Source organism: Pongo abelii, chromosome 4 (genome assembly GCF_028885655.2).
Source record: "Pongo abelii isolate AG06213 chromosome 4, NHGRI_mPonAbe1-v2.0_pri, whole genome shotgun sequence".
NCBI lineage: Eukaryota > Metazoa > Chordata > Mammalia > Primates > Hominidae > Pongo > Pongo abelii.
The window spans coordinates 43,637,423-43,654,672 of record NC_071989.2 but is presented as its reverse complement, the minus strand read 5'-3'; the positions used below and the strand labels follow the sequence as shown (position 1 = coordinate 43,654,672).

The 17,250-nt window shown below is 43.8% G+C and overlaps 1 protein-coding gene across 19 annotated transcripts in view; it reads right to left on the bottom strand.

Moving 5' to 3' along the window:
- Window positions 1-16,912, bottom strand: part of ZNF131 (zinc finger protein 131) — a 53,301-nt gene extending 36,389 nt beyond the window's left edge. For 2 of the 19 annotated variants that reach the window (XM_024246785.3, XM_063723952.1), the window contains exons 1-3: window positions 16,676-16,895; window positions 15,625-15,758; window positions 14,491-14,592 (exon numbers count right to left, since the gene is read on the bottom strand). In XM_024246785.3, coding sequence (XP_024102553.2) covers window positions 14,491-14,592; window positions 15,625-15,748 — 226 coding nt within the window. In that variant the 5' untranslated portion in view covers window positions 15,749-15,758; window positions 16,676-16,895. 19 annotated transcript variants of the gene reach the window in all.
- Window positions 16,913-17,250: the final 338 nt, after the last annotated feature.

The window sequence follows — 17,250 nt, the reverse complement described above, 5'->3', positions numbered from 1 at the left end:
TCAACACATTTTTAAGTGTACATTATTGTTGACTCTAGGTACAATGTTGTACAGACCTCTAGTTTATTCATCTTGCTCAATTGAAACTTTATGCCCACTGATTAGTGACTGCCCATTTCCTCCTCCCTCCCAGCCCCTAGCAACCCCTATTCCACTCTTTCAACCTATTTGAGATAGCTCATATGAGTGGAAGTGACTATTTTAGATTCCTCATATAAATGGAAATATGCAGTGTATGTCTTTCTGTGACTGGCTTATTTCACTTAGCATAATGTCCTCAAGGTTCATCCATGTGATTGCATATGCAGAACACCCTTGTTCTTAAGAGCTGAATAGTATTCCATTGGATACATATACTACATTTTCTTTATCCATTAATCTGTTGACGAATATTTATTTCCTCTCGTGGCTACTGTAAATAGTGCTGCAATGAACACAAGAGTGCTAAAACTTCAAGATCCTGATTTCAGTTATTTTGGATAAATGTTCAGCAAGTGGAATTGCTGAATTGTATTGTATTTTAATTTTTTAAGGAACATTCATACTGTTTTCCATAATGGCTGCACCTATTCCTGCCAACATTGTGCAAGGATTCCAATTTATTTATATCCTCACCAATACTAGTTGTCTTTTTTTTGATAGCCATCCTGAAAGGTGTGAAGTGACTGATACCTCATAGTGGTTTTGATTTGCATTTCCTTGATGCCTAGTGACACTGAACGTTTTTTTCATGTATCTGTTGGCCATCTGTTTGGAGAAATGTCTGTTCAAGTTCTTAGCACATTTAAAAAAACATTTTTAATTTAATTTTTTTCTGCATCATTTAGACTGTTTTTAATTGGGCAGATATTTTTTACTATCAGTTGTGGGAGTTTCTTATATATTTTTGGGATTCATTCCTTATCATTTATTTGGTTTTGCAAATATTTTCTCCCATTCCTTAGATTTCCTTTTCACTCAGTTGTTTCCTTTGCTGTACAGAAGCTTTTTAGTTTGATGTAGTCCCACCTGTCTTATTTTCTGTTGTTGGCTGTGCTTTTGATGTCACATCCATGAAATCACTAAGAATGATGTGGTGAAGCTTCCCCTCATGTTTTCTTCCAGGAGATTTACATTTTTTGGTCTTATGTCTAAGTCTCCAATTCATTTTGAGTTTTTTTCTTTTTATGGAAGAAGACGGGGTCCAATTTCATCTTTTTTCATGTGAATACCTAGTTCTTCCAACATCATTTGTTGCAGAAAACATTCCTTCCTTATTGTGCATTCTTGGCATCCTTGAAGATCAGTTGACCATATTATTTGCATGTTTTTATTTGAGGGCTCTCTATTCTGCTCCACTGGTCTGTATGTCTCTTTAAGCTAGGTCCATACTGTTCTGGTTATTGTAGCTCATAAAATATTTTGATATCAAGAAGTATAATGTCGGCTGGGCACAGTGGCTCATGCCTGTAATCCCAGCACCTTGGGAGACCAAAGCTGGTGGATCACCTGAGGTCAGGAGTTCAAGATCAGCCTGGTTGATATGGTGAAACTCCATCTCTACTTAAAAAAAAAAAAGAAAAAAAAATTAGCTGGGGATGGTGGCACGCACCTGTAATCCCAGCTACTTGGGAGGCTAAAGCAGGAGAATCACACGAACTGGGGAGACGGAGACTACAGTGGGCCAAGATTACACCACTGCACTTCAGCCTGGGCAACAGAAAAAAAAAGTATGATGCCTCTAGCTTTGTTCTTTCTCAAGACTGATTTGGCTAGTCCATGATTTTCTGTGGTTCCATATGAATTTTAGAACTGCTTTTCCTGTTTCCATAAAACAAAAAAAATTCCATCAGGATTTTGAGAGGGATTGTATTGAATCTGTAGCCCACTTTTTGTAATACAGGCTGGATATCCCTCATATGAAAAGCTTGGGATCACAACTGTTTTGGATTTTGAAATATTTGCATTATACTTGACACAGGTTGAGCATCCCAAATCTGAAAATCCGAAATCCAAAATTCTCCAACAAGCATTTCCATTGAGTCATGTTGATGCTCAGAGAGTTTCAAATGTTATAGCAGTTCATTTTTTTTTTTTCTTTGAGACCAAGTCTCACTCTGTTGCCCAAGCTGGAGTACAGAGGTGTGATCTCAGCTCACCGCAACCTCCACCTCCCGGGTTCAAGCGATTCTCCTTCCTCAGCCTCCCGAGTAGCTGGGACTACAGGAATGGGCCACCATACCCAGCTACTTTTTGTATTTTTTTTCGGAAGAGACAGGGTTTCACCATGTTGTTCAGGCTGGTCTTGAACTCCTGACCTCAAGCAATCCACCCGCCTCTGCCTCCCAAAGTGCTGGGATTACAGGCGTGAGCCACTGTGCCCAGCCCAATTTCTTTAATGTTTTATGGTTCTCCGTATTGCATGTCTCTCACCTAAGGAAGTGAAAGGTTAAGCCTATTCCCAGTTACTTTATTCTTTATGGTGTCAATATAAATGGGATTGTTCTCCTAATTTCCTTTCCAGATAGTTCATTGTCAGTGTATAAACATGCAATTGATGGCCGGGCGCAGTGGCTCACGCCTGTAATCCCAACACTTTGGGAGGCCAAGGTGGGTGGATCACCTGAGGTCAGGAGTTCGAGACCAGCTTCAACATGGAGAAACCCCATCTCTACTAAAAATACAAAATTAGCCAGGCATGGTGGTGCATGCCTGTAATCCGAGCTACTCGGGAGGCTGAGGCAGGAGAATTGCTTGAACGTGGGAGGTGGAGGTTGTGGTGAGCCGAGATCGCGCCATTGCACTCCAGCCTGGGCAACAAGAGCAAAACTCGGTCTCAAAAAAAAAATGCAACTGATGGCCAGGTGCAGTGGCTCATGCCTGCAATCTAACACTTTGGGAGGCTGAGGCGGATGGATCACCTGAGGTCAGAAGCGCGAGACCAGCCTGGCCAAAATGGTGAAACCTTGTCTCTACTAAAAATACAAAAAATTAGCTGGGTGTGATGGGGGGGCGCCTGTAATTCCAGCTACTCGGGAGGGTGAGGCAGGAGAATCATTTGAACCCAGGAGGCGGAGGTTGCAGTGAGCCGAGGTCACGCCACTGCATTCCAGCCTGGGCAACAAGAGTGAAACTCCGTCTCCCAAAAAAAAAAAAAGCAACTGACTTTTGTATGCCGAAATCCCTGCAACTTTACTAAATTTATTAGTTCTAGTAGTTTTTTGTGTTGTCTTTAAAGTTTTCTATATATAAGATGTCATCTGCAAAAACAGATTGATTTCTTCCTTTCTTACTTGGATGGCATTTACTTCTTTTTCTTGCCTAATTGCTCTAGCAAGGATTTCCAGTACTATATTGAAGTGATAAGAGTAGGCATCCTTGTCTTGTTCCTTGATCTTAGAGAAAAAAGTGTCAGTTTTTCACCGTTGAGTATGCTAGCTGTGGGCCTTTATTATGTTGAGATAATTTCCTTCTATTCCTCATTTGTTCAAGAGTTTTTACTGGGAAAGGGTATTAAATTTTGTCCAAGGCTTTTTCTTCATCTATTGAGATGCTCACGTCATTTTGCTTCTTTATTGTTAGTATGGTATATCACATTAACTAATTTTCGTATGTTGAACCATCCTTGCATCCTAAGGATAAATCTCACTTAGTCATGGAATATGATACCTGTACCTTGCTGTTAGAATCAGTCTGCTAGTATTTCACTGCAAAGTTTTGCATCTATATTCATCAAGGATATTGGGCTATAGTTTTCTTTTTTGTGGCCTGTCTTGCTTTGGTACTGGGGTAATGCTGGCCTACCAATGAATTTGGAAATATTCCTTCCTCTTCAGTTTTTTTGGAAGGCTGTGAGAAGGACCGGCATTAATTTCTCTTTTAACATTTCACTGAATTAATCAATGAAGCCATCTGGTCCTATGCTTTTCTTTGTTGGAAGGTTTCTGACAACTGATACAAGCTCTACAGTAGTTGTAGGTCTGTTCACACTTTCCATTCCTTCATTATTTAATCCATTTATGCCTAGCGTTCCATTATTTGAACACTAAGCATGGGGGAGTTATTAATATCCTACTGCTCAAGGTCATCACCAAGGTCTGATTTTTCAAATTGTGAAAAATTTGATTTCAAATTGAAATAAAAAAAATTGTGATTTCAGGCATAAATGGGTTAAACATTCTTTAATTCTCCAAGGTTCAACTCTGTAAACTCTGTACCCATTCTGATAATGACAATTCATGGACATCTCTTGACTGTAAACTACTTCAGGAAAGTGATTTTTGATCTGTACACTCACATCACAGTACCTAACAGTGCTTCCTAAAATGCAAGAACACAAAGCAGGAATAAATGAATAAATACTAAAGTCACCTTCTTTTCTTTCTTTCTTTCTTTTTTTGAGATGGAGTTTCCCACTGTTGCCTGGGCTAGAGTGAAATGGCGTGATCTCGGCTCACTGCAACCTCCGCCTCCCCGGATTGAAACGATTCTCCTGCCTCAGGTTCCCGAGTAGCTGAGATTACAGGTGCCCACCACCACGCCTGGCTAATTTTTTGTATTTTTAGTAGAGATGGGGTTTCACTATGTTGGCCAGGCTGGTGTCAAACTCCTGACTTCATGATCCGTCCGCCTCAGCCTCCTAAAGTGCTGTGATTAGAGTTGTGAGCCACCACACCAGGCCTAACGTCACTTTCAAAATTATGCCATTTATCATTGATACTTTTGACAGTTTTGTGTTTAAAACTTAGTCCTAAAGTGATACTGTTTCTTTATATCTCTCAATGCTATATATTATTGGTTCAGTCTGCTAATGAAAGGCTACGAGACGCTATTAAGAAAAACAAAAAGAAAACCTACATTTAACATAGATTTTAGACTAAGAAATGCCCAAGTCCAAACTGCACACAATAGGTAAAACTGCAATTCACAAAATATGTTCTTCCCACCTGTTTTACACATCTGAATGCGGCCTTCAGGACCACAGTAAGAATGCTGGTGGAATATCATTTAAGTGTTCAAAGCAGCATCCTCTATTTGTGTAAACAAAGGTTCCTGGCTGGGCACAGTGGCTCATGTCTGTAATCCCAGCACTTTGGGAGGATGAGGTGGGCAGATAACTTGAGGTCAGGAATTCGAGACCACCCTGGCCAACATGGTGAAACGCCATCTCTACCAAAAATATAACAAAATTAGATGGGTGTGGTAGTGTGCGCCTGTAATCCCAGCTACTGGGGAGGCTGAGGCAGGAGAGTTGCTTGAACCCAGGAGGTGGAGGTTGCAGTGAGCCGAGATCATGCCACTGCAATCCAGGGTGGACAATACAGCGAGACTCTGTCTCAAAAAAAAAAAGAAAGGATACCATTCAGGAAGTCAGAACTTTCATATTTTACTCACAGCTCTTCCATGAACTGAGTGATCTGGGGCAATTCAGAACCTCTGAGCCTCAGCAAACTCATTTTCAAAACGTCTAAAAGCAATCTGAATATTGAGAAATACCATAAAATATAAAAAGACCGAGTTACACTCTACCAAATAAGCAAACAAAAATAACTGGACTCACTGAGGGCTAATTTTATTTGGTTCCCCTAGTATTTTTTCTCCTTGTTGCTTTCATTTATTCTTTAGTATATGAGAGTAGCCCAAAGAAAACACAACTAGCTTTTGCTGTCTTTCAGAAGTTTTGGCCAAAAGTTTAAAAGTACAAGAAAAATCCTTTTTAAAACAATGTGTAAATGTTTCCAAAGTAGAAGGAAATTTTGATTTTTAATCAAACACACATACGTAACACTTACTATATATATAAAAAGCAAAGCTCTAAATACTTTACAAGCATTAACTCACTTAATCCTCATAACAACTCTATAAAGTGATAAAACCCAGATGGTCTGACTCCTAAGTCTATGACAAAGATTTTAAATAGGATACTAACAGGACAAAAACTTCAAACTTTTCCTTCCTGCTTGGAAAAGTTTGAAGATACATGTTCTCATTCACTATAGGTTCACAATCTCTTACTCATAATTCTAAAGTCCCCCCATGTTTTTTTTTTGTACATACGCACATATGCCTACTCATGTTGTTCTCTGGTGGTAGGATGGGTGAATTACTGCTTATTCTTCCAATTTACATCTTGACCTTTATTAATATTTTTACCAGAAAGGCTTTGCTGAACTCTTGAGGGAATCAAATGCTAGGGATGTAAACTATATTAGCTAGAAAATCTTAATACCACTAGGATTCTCAAATATATTACAATTTCATGATCGTTCCTCTGCTTTCCTGCTTAAGTCCAAACGCTTGTTGACAATCTTTTGAGGGGGATCTTCCACTTGGAGAAAACCTCGTATGCCATGTCAACACAGAGGTGGTCAAAAAATGTGATAAGGGCCAGGCGTGGTGGCTAACGTCTGTAATCCCAGCGCTTTGAGAGGCCAAGGCAGGAGGATCACCTGAGGTCAGGAGTTCAAGACCAGCCTGGCTAAAATGGTGAAACCCCATTTCCGCTAAAAATACAAAAAATTAGCCGGGTGTGGTGGTGCACGCCTGTAATCCCAGTTACTTGGGAGGCTGAGGCAGGACAATCGCTTGAACCTGGGAGGTAGAGGTTGCAGTGAGCCGAGATCGCGCCATTGCACTCCAGCTTGGGCAACAAGCGAAACTCCATCTCAAAATAAAAAAAGTGGTAAGCTTGGAGGCCGGGCGCTGTGGCTCACACCTGTAATCCCAGCACTCTGGGAGGCCAAGACGGGCAGATGACCTGAGGTCAGGAGTTCAAGACCAGCCTGGCCAACAAGGCGAAACCCCATCTCTATTAAAAATACAAAAATTGGCCAGGTGTGGTAGTGAGTGCCTGTAATCCCAGCTACTCAGAAGGCTAAGGCAGGAGAATCACCTGAACCCGGGAGATGGAGGTTGCAGTGAGCTGAGATCGTGCCACTGCACTCCAGCCTGCGTGGCAGAGTGAGACTCCATCTCAAAAAACAAACAAAATAGCCGGGCGTGTTGGCTCATGCCTGTAATCCCAGCACTCTGGGAGGCCGAGGCGGGTGGATCACCTGAGATCGAGAGTTCGAGATCAGCCTGACCAACACGGAGAAATCCCATCTCTACTAAAAATACAAAAACATCAGCCGGGCGTGGTGGCGCATGCCTGTAATCCCAGCTACTCGAGAGGCTGAGGCAAGAGAATCGCTTGAACCCGGGAGGCGGAGGTTGCGGTGAGCCGAGATCACACCAATGCACTCCAGCCTGGACAACAAGAGCAAAACACTGTCTTAAAAAAAATTAAAATTAAAATTAAAAAATGTGGTAAAAGAATCGAAGCATCAACCACTTCAAAACTTTTCTCATTTAACAACCAGCACTATGAACATTCAGGAAAACTAATTTTGAAGTTAGGAGAAGAAAGTTATCAAAGAAAAAATATCATTTTGAATCTGCTCTTACTCTTATATTACTCATCTCACAAAATGTATATTTTATTTCTTTCTCTCCCTCACCACCATACTGAATCAATGACAAATCTTTTTGATTCTGCCTTATTATCTCTCAGCCACATTGCCTCTACTTTCCTGTATCTCTTTTTTTTTTTTTTTTTTTGTGGAGACAGAGTCTCACTCCATCGCCCAGCCTGGAGTGCAGTGGCCTAATCTCGGCTCACTGCAATCTCCACCTCTTGGGTTCAAGCAATTCTGCCTCAGCCTCCCCAGTAGCTGGGACTACAAGCACACGCTGCCATGCCCGGCTAATTTTTGTATTTTCAGTAGAGACAGGGTTTCATCGTGTTGCCCAGGCTGGTCTTGAACTCCTGAGCTCAGGCAATCTGCCTGCCTCGGCCTCCCAAAGTGCTGGGATTACAGGCATGAGCCACCCCGCCTGGCCTCCCATTTCTCTTAAAACCAGAAGTTTCGGCTGGGTGTGGTGGCTCATGCCTCTAATCCCAGCACTTTGGGAGGCCGAGACAGGCGGATCACGAGGTCAGGAGTTCCAGGCCAGCTTGACCAACATGGTGAAACCCTGCCGTTTCTACTAAAAATACAAAAAGTAGCCGGGCGTGGTGGCACGCACCTGTAATCCCAGCCACTCGGGAGGCTGAGGCAGGAGAATCGCTTGAACCCAGGAGGCAGAGGTTGTAGTGAGCTGAGATTGTGCCACTGCACTCCAGCCTGGGTGACAGAGCAAGACTCCATCTCAAACAAACAAACAAACAAAAACCAGAAGTTTCTCCATAAATCTGGCAGCAAAATTTGATCTCAACTGACATGAGGCTATGTCGTCTTTATCCCACTTACAGTGAATACTAACACGCTATGCTGCTAAACTACTAGTATTTGTGAGTATTATGTTTTTCATTACCCTTAGAAAAATTCTAAAATCTGGAATGTTGAGAAGTATGTCTGGTCTCTGAGAAGATCTGAATAAGGAATTGTGGACCTAGCTCCCTGTCTTGACTGATGAGTATCACCTATAGACTAAATAAAGTACTGGTACCAAGGGCTGGGTGTGGTGGCTCATGCCTGTAATCCTAGCACTATGGGAGGCCAAGGCAGGAGCATTGCTTAAGGCCGGTAGTTCAAGACCGGCATGGGCAAAGTAGTGAGATCTCTTCTCTACAAAAAATACAAAAACTAGGCTGGGCATGGTGGCTCATGCCTGCAATACCAGCACTTTGGGAGGCTGAAGCAGGCAGATCATTTTAGGTCAGGAGTTTGAGACCAGCCTGGCCAACATGGTGAAACTCTGTCTCTACTAAAAATACAAAAAATACTAGCTGGGCGTGGTGGTGGGAGCCTTAATTCCAGCTACTTGGGAAGCTGAGGCATGAGAATTGCTTGAACCTGGGAGCGGAGGTTGCAGTGAGCCAAGATCACACCACACTGCACCCCAACCTGGGCAACAGAGTGAGACTCCGTCTCAAAAATAGTAATAATAATAAATAATAAATAAAAATACAAAAACTAGCTGGCCTTGGTGGCATGTGCCTTAGTTAGAAGGCTGAGGTGAGAGGACTGCTTGAACTCAGGAGGTCAAGGTTGCAATGAGCCATGATGGTACACTGCACTCCAGCCTGGGTGACAGAGCAAGACCCTGTCTCCAAAAAGAAAGTCCTGGTACCTGATCTTTGGAATCAAAACTGGGATAAACATCTGGATTTTTGTTTTCTTATTATGAGCACCCCAGGTGCTTTTTTTTTTTTTTGAGATGGAGTCTTGCTCTGTCGCCCAGGCTGGAGTGTAGCGGCGCACTATCTCAGCTCCCTGCAAGGTCTGCCTCCCAGGTTCACACCATCCTCCTGCCTCAGCCTCCCAAGTAGCTGGGACTACAGGTGCCCACCACCATGCCCAGCTAATTTTTTCTGTATTTTTAGTAGAGACAGGGTTTCACCCTGTTAGCCAGGATGATCTTGATCTCCTGACCTCATGATCCGCCCACCTCGGCCTCCCAAGTGCTGGGATTACCAGCGTGAGCCACCGCGCCTGGCCCCCAGGTGCTTCTAACTTATATGACCAGCCCAACACTGTCCTAGGAACAAACCAGTGACCTAATTAGCCAACATGAACCAAACTGATAACACTTGCCCAGCTAAATGAAGTGATGGTAGATATATAATAATTATACATCTACCCAAGACTAGTTTGGTAACTTAACAAATCTCAGCAATCCCTTACTCCCTTCATAACAGAAGTGTGCAGAATACAACTTTTCTAAGAGAGTATTTAAGGAAAATGTTAAAGTGAACAACTGAATCTGAGTATTCTCCCTGACAGAAATGCTTAGAAAGGAGTAAAAGGGGGCAGCATTCTGGCATTACTCTAGACTCAGGGAATCTCTGCAACTGGTGGAAAACTCCTACTCAAAAAGATGTATAAACATGTACAAGCATGTTTTGTCCTTGATAGTAGGGGCTAAAATTTCTGGACACCATGGTAGAGCTGCTGTTACAGAGAAACTAAGTGCCATGGATCTGTGGTTTCAGGTGAAGTAGAAAAAAAATGAATTTAGAAAATTGGAGGTTCAGGTTAGAAGGTTGTGTGTTCTGAACAAAGGAATGAATGTCTGTTGAAGATTTTATATGTTGTGAATTCAAGCCACAAAGCTGAGCTGGGATCCAATTAGCTTCAATAGCAACAAATCTGATTTGAAGTCAAAGATGAACCTGTGGTTCTCATCAAAGGTAACTTACTTTAACCAGGAACACAGAAAACACGGAGGGTGAGCTCAGCTTGCACCTAATGAGTTTATACTCATAGAGAATATTACAATCCAAATTTATATACACGTCATTTGCTTTTACGCAATCCTCTAAGACAGTGGTCCTCAACATTGACTGCACACTAGAATCATGCTAGGGCAGTGCTGCTCAAATTCTACTGTGCGTAGGCATCATCTGGGGATCTTGTTCCAATTCAGCAGGTCTGGAGTGGAACCTGAGTCTACATTTCTAACAAGTTTCCAAATGATCCCCACGTAGTGGTCCTCAGACCACAACCTACATAGCAAGAACCTAGAGAACTTTTAAATATAGTTGCCTGGATCCCACTCTTGAAAGACTTTTAATTATCTGGAGATACAACCTGGGCATTTATATTTGTAATAGCTTCCCTGGTGTCTCTAATGCCCATCTAATGTACCATGCTAAAAGTCATTATTTATATTTTACGAGTGGGGGATGGGGTCCCAGTTCTAGCTAAGATGGAGAAAGCACACTCCACCCTATCTTGTCCATTGATTACTACTAAAAATCCTGGAAAGAGTACATAAAGCAAATATACAAGGACTCTGAAAAGTAAGTTGAAGCAATCAGACTGGGGAGAGAAATCAAAACTCAAAACAGTAGTGAGTTTCCTGGTTTTTTTTCCCCCACATGTCGGCTTAGACTTGAGGACAGCCCAAATCTCATTAACTGTGCAGTGAGTGAAGACAGAGAAAAGTTCCAAGAGAAACTCCTTCTGGCTAGAGAACCAGAAAAGATGATGAATGGGAGAGGGACAATGGGGAGGGGTGGATATCTGGTAATTTTTCTTCTCTCTCAGCTCTGCCTCAAAGCAAGCCCCAATCCTGAGTCTGCACACCTGTGGCTGGTGGCTGTCTCCTAAACTCTAGTTCTTCTGACAAAAGAACTAGGAAAAAGACAATGATCAGAAGAGTATGAAGGAGGGAATTCATTTTATTTTTTCTCTAACTTTTCTCTCTCTCCATTTTGTCCAGGACATGAGCCCCTCTACAGAAAACGTATGAAAGCACAAAGAAGCTAAAATCCCAGTTTTCTCACCAAAGAACCACGAAAAGAAACTCTTGGGAACCTGCGTACAAGCGAAGTCATGGAGAGGAGAAACGTCCTCTAAATTTGTGTATACAATCTCAAGTTTACCACCAAGATGCCCATGTGTGAACTGACCCAAGGCGGCAGAGCAAAGGCGTTGAGAACTGCACAATGGCATGGATGGCACACCTGGGACCTGAACGGCAATACAAAGGTTTTGAAAACTAAGTTCAAACTGGATCCACAGCCCACAAAGGCAGTCTGAACCTAACCAGGTTAACTGCCCGCTAAAGCAAAACCAAAAAACCAAAAATATTTTCCAGAGGATTTTAACAGCATCTAGTTTTGTAACAAAACATTCAAATGTCCATGACACACTCCAAAATTATGTGACATGAAAAATAAGGAAGCCAAAATGTCTAAGGTCACACAGCACACAAACAGTTAAAGCCAGGGCTAAAACTCAGTTTTCTAACTAACTATATGCCCAGGGCTTTCTCCACAGCCAGGTGACCTTGCTAGACAGTACAGTAACCCTAAAGTTAAGGGCTTAAGATACTGAGCCAAATTAATTATTTAAACCTGAATCTGACCAAATGACAGAAATAAAGTGTGTGTCTATTTTGCTTTCTTATCTATTTTGCTTTCTTATCTTCAGTTCAAATACTGAAGACTTGTGTGTGCCACAGACCTAAATCTCAAGGTGACTAGTCTTCAGAAGACCAGGCTCTACTTCTACTTCTCCAGGTTATCTGTGCTCATTCTATCAGCAACAAATATTCCAGCTTGGGCCACTTTTTCTTTTGAGACGGAGTTTCACTCTTGTTGCCCAGGCTGGAGTGCAATGGCGTGACTCGGCTCGCTACAACCTCCGCCTCCCAGGTTCAAGCGATTCTCCTGCCTCGGCCTTCCTGAGTAGCTGGGATTACAGGTGCCCGCCACCGCGCCGGCTAATTTTATATTTTTAGTAGAGACGGGGTTTCACCATGTTGGTCAGGCTGGTCTCGACCTCTCGACCTCAGGTAATCCGCCTGCCTCGGCCTCCCAAAGTGCTGGGATTACAGCGTGATCCACCGCATCTGGCCAGGCCACTTATTTTTTAAGACTTAAAAATTCTGCTCAGACTTGGCCAGTCGTGGTCTCACACCTGTAATCCCAGCACTTTGGGAGGAAGAGGCGGGTAGATCACCTGAGGTGGGGAATTCGAGATCAGCCTGATCACACCATTGCACTCCAGCCTGGGTAACAAGAGCTAAAACCCATCTCCAAAAAAAAAAAAAAAAAAAAAATTCTGCTCAGACTCAGAACTCCTCTTTGAAATCTTTCCTCTTTAAGGAAGATCAAACCACTCATTCTCCCTCTTCATTGATACCATTTCACAGTAATAGTCTTTGTAATACTTTTTGTACTCCTTTATTTGCCTGTTGCTCACCTGCTATGAAATTTTCCGACTTCATCTTATTCATTAATTCTTCATCTCCTGGGTCTAACATAGTACATATTATAGGTATTCAATATGATAAACTGACTTTTTTTTTTTTTTGAGACAGGGCCTTGCTCTGTCACTCAGGCTACAATGCAGTGGCAAAATCATGGCTCACTGCAGCTTTGACCTCCTGGGCCCCAGCAATCCTCCTGCCTCAGCCTCCTGAATAGCTGGGACCACAGGCATGTGCCATCAGACTCAGTTAATAATTTTTTAAATTTTTTGTAAACAAGAGGTCTCCCTAATGTTTCTTAGACCGGACCCTGTTTATCAAGCTTTGACAATGCACCAAATATTATGCCAAGCATTCTACATGTTATCGCAATTAGTCTTTATAATCCTATGAACCCACTTTTCAGATGAGGAGAAAAGTATGCAATTGAGGTAAAGTAACCTGCCTGGGGGGTTACATGTTTAATAAGCCTCAGGTGTGAATGAATTCATGGAGGCTTGCTTTGTAGTAGAAACCACTATCATCTGGGCAGTTAGATTCTCACTTTATTAAGTTTTGTGGATTTTCATAATTATATCTCTGTTCTGATTATAGATATTAAAAGATACTCTAGCCGCAAATATATCAGCTATAATGCTAAACTGGAATATACCAAAATTAAAGAATATTCTTAACTCTTTTCTGTTTTCTTTATTCCCCTAGGCATCAAAGGGGAAAAAAAGAATGTTTTTAGGCAACCCATTCAGAACAAAGAATATGTACACAATGAAATAGATATAAAACCAAAACCCAAGAACCCTAAAAGAAGCTAAAATTCTGTAATTACGTAGGCAAACATTTATTTCCTGCTGTTTCGGATTTTGATGCTGGTGGTAGGGGAGGAGTTACTGCAGCAGCAGAAGAAAAAGCATGGTAATTAATAGCACAAACTTAATTCCTTGCTAGTTGGGCAACCCTGGGCAAGTAACCTTTTAGAGCCTGTTTCATGAAGTGTAAATTATTACAAATAATACCACTTCCTTTTTGAAAAGACAGGGTCTATGTTGCCCTAGGCTGGCCTCGAACTCCTGGGCTCAAGCAATCCACCTGCCTCAGCCTCCCGAGTAGCTGGGACTACAAGCACAAGCCATCCTGTCCAACATCAAAGGATTGCTGTGAGCCTTAGACGATACACAAAACTACATATCACAACGCCTGGCACTCGGCAGGTTATTACTAGAAAAATGTCTAGAAAGTACAAAAATCACTTATTGCTTCAAGGTAACAGGTATTGATCCATCCCATTGTAGAGCCAGAATTTCCTCTAAACGCTACTTCAGTTCATTCTTCCTAGCTTTCTCCCTATTATGGCAGCCCACTTTACACTGCATGTCATCTGTACCTCTGCCAGTACATCACTACTTCTGCTAAAGAGCAGAGTAGAAGCTTCTACTGTAACCTGCAGCATCTCCACCAGTCTGAAACATAAGCCCACTGAACAAAAATAGTAATTCACGTTTAATACGTTTTCAAAAGACAATGACCACCAGTTTCCACAATGGAAAAGACCAACATCTACCATCCTAAGTTTTTCTTGGCAGATCATTCAACCAAGCACTTCACTGAAAGTAAGACTTCTCAGGTATCAAAAGAGCAATTTATCTACCTTTATCTATAGGAACTACTGATGCCTATTTCCTATGGTGTCTTGATAAACTGCCTAAAACTGCTTCACCAATTGTTTGCTAAGTATTGTATTTAAAACAAGCATTTAAATAAAATGGCTTCTTTGATTTATTAAATAAAAAAACAACAACAACAATCATTTACCTTCTATCTCCACCAAAGGTTCTTGGGTAAACTCCTGAAAGAATTTGTAGAAGAACTTACTACAAGCCGCCAAAACAGCCTTGTGAGCCTTAAAATGGTGTCCTAGGTAAAATAAAAAAAAAGAAAATCATACACAAGCACGAAAATCAAATGTATAACTATAAAATAGACTTAAAAATCATATAAAGCAAAATAGGTCTTCCTTCATTAAATAACTATAGAAATTATTGAACTAAATGCAGAATATTCTTGGCAGCTATCTTGGCAAATGTTAATCTCAATTAGATATAAAGTTAAATCTTCACTTCAAACCCCTTTAGTTTTATAAAGGCTAATTTACAACACTAGGTAAGGAGCCTCTTGACACTTTGTTATTTCCAATTAAGTAGTGAGAAGCATATCCAACTCAGTTGAAACTGCTAAATAAAAGGACAACCCAAAAGGTCACATACCATTTGGAAAGAGAGAAAAAGCCGTAAGCACAAAGCTGGATATGTCTGCTATAAAAACATTTTAATATGCCTAATATTTGGAAACTCCATCTATGGTAGATCCATAATTTTAAAAACAGCTTACCTTGAGAAACCCATTTGCACTAAACAGAAAACATACCCAAGCTGGATTTCCTGCCATTATAGAGGCAACTCCTAAGACTGGTAAAGACCCCATTTTATTTTGGAGATTCTCAAAGGGGGTATGAGTGCTGCAAAGGAATCTCTCTCATTCTCCCTTCAAGACCATTTGGGAAACTAGAAAAAAAATCAACACTTCCCAAATGACTCCTGTAAGGGACTTCTCAAAGCTTACCAACAAGAGGCTATCAACCAAACATTCTGAGACATCCTGTCCCCAACGACATCATCTTGCACTCAACAGGATATAAGAAGTTAAAATGAGATGAACACCAGACTACGTGGAAAGCATGACTGACCAACCAGCCTTCTGCAGCACGCTCTGTGTGAGTGGACACTGACAAGTGCAATCTGGTCCCAGTGCACACTCTGCAGACTTTGGTAGGGAGACCGTAGAGGATGGGTTTAAAAAAAAAAAAAAAAAAAAAAAAAAGGCGGGTGTCCGAAGGACAGAAAAAAACTGAAGCCAAAAATTCGCTCCTCTGCCCACTGCCCTACCCACCGTCGACAATTAGGGTGATGTCAGTAAACCGGTCCTGCTCTCGCTGTTCATTCAATCGGTCGAGGATCATTTTATGATGTTCAGGGAACTCCTGAAGGCATTCCATCGTCTCTTCAGCCTCCATGGCCGTCGGGCTGCTCTACAAAAGAAGAGCATGATAATGTACACCCATGAGCTCGAGCCGAGGAACAAAACCCCTGAAGCATAAAACAACAAAAAAACCCAGCAACGTGAAAAGAAGGGGGGAGGGTGAAGCAAGAGGAGAGGAAGGCGAGGAAAGAAAGGCGAGCCGAGCGGCCGCGGCGCGTTGAGACCGGAGCCGCGGCCGCGGGACTCCGAGCCTGACCTAATTGGAGTCGGGAGACGCGAGCTGGAGCGGGGTGGGCACAGCGCCGGAGGCTCCGAGCGCCCGGGCGCGCAAGTCCAACAAGGGAGGGGACTCGACAGTCGTGGCGGCCCTCTAACGGCCCGCCAAGCCCTTCTGCCCGGCCGGGGCTCCCACCGCCCCGGGACCCGGTCCGGCCCGCGACCCACAACGACTCTCGGGTCGCCTCTCCCTCCCCCGCCCTCCCTCTTCTCCCCCGCCCCGACCGGGCCGGCACTCACTGAGGGAAGGAGGAGCGGCCCAGGCTTGCGCGTCACTTACGTCGACGCACACCGTCACCGCGTCGAGCTCCGCCTGACGCGGACGCCTTCCGGGCGCCGATCAGCAAGCGAACGGGCCACGCCCCTACCCACACCCCTCAGTGGATGGGCGGGGCCGAGCGCGGGGATTTGGCGCTCACGAAGGGCGAGGGCTTGCTCTCTGAGAAGAAACCGGGCAACGGTGGGCTTAGGCTCGTGCAGGGCCTGGCAGTGCCAGAAGCTAGGAACCTAAGTCGCCGCCCTTCAATCTCTCACCCTCCCCAGCTTGACTCCAGGGGCGGACACTCCCCGACCCGAGCCCAGAATGAACTCGCCAACCGTCCTCACAGCCCAGCTACTGCGCGGCCCCTCCCGCCCCGTCCTGCCCCGCCCCCTTCCTTCCGAGACCTAGGTTGGCCCGCCTTACCTAGCTCGTGGGCCGCCCTCCTTCTTCTCCGTCCCTCAGAGCCTCTTGTTCCGTGCTTTCCCCTCCCAGGGCATAATGCGCCCCAGGCCTTTCCTGACCCCTAACCCGTGGGTCGCTCTCCATTTTCTTCGCGAGATCCGGGGCTCCCCTTCTGCTCGGGCCCCGCTGGCGCACGTGCGCTCGGTTGGGCACCCGGGCGGCCGCGGCGCCGGCAGCGGCAGCGACGGGCGCGAGCACGTTCGGGCCGCCCGGAATCTTCCTCAGCAAAGCGCGCCCTCCCCGCGCCCTGTCGCAGCACGTGCTTTCTGGGCTCAAGACCTGGAGCTGCTCAGAATTATTTACACCGGATCCCCTTACTGCAGGCCTTCCCCACCCCTTTAAAGAGTCCAGGCCGGCGCGGTGGCTCATACCTGTAATCCCAACACTTTGGGAGGCCTAGGTGGGCGGATCACATGAGGTCAGGAGTTCGAAACCAGCCTGGGCAACATGGCGAATCCCCGTCTCTACTAAAAATACAAAAATTAGCCGGGCATGGTGGTGGGCGCCTGTAATCCCAGCTATCCGGGAGGCTGAGG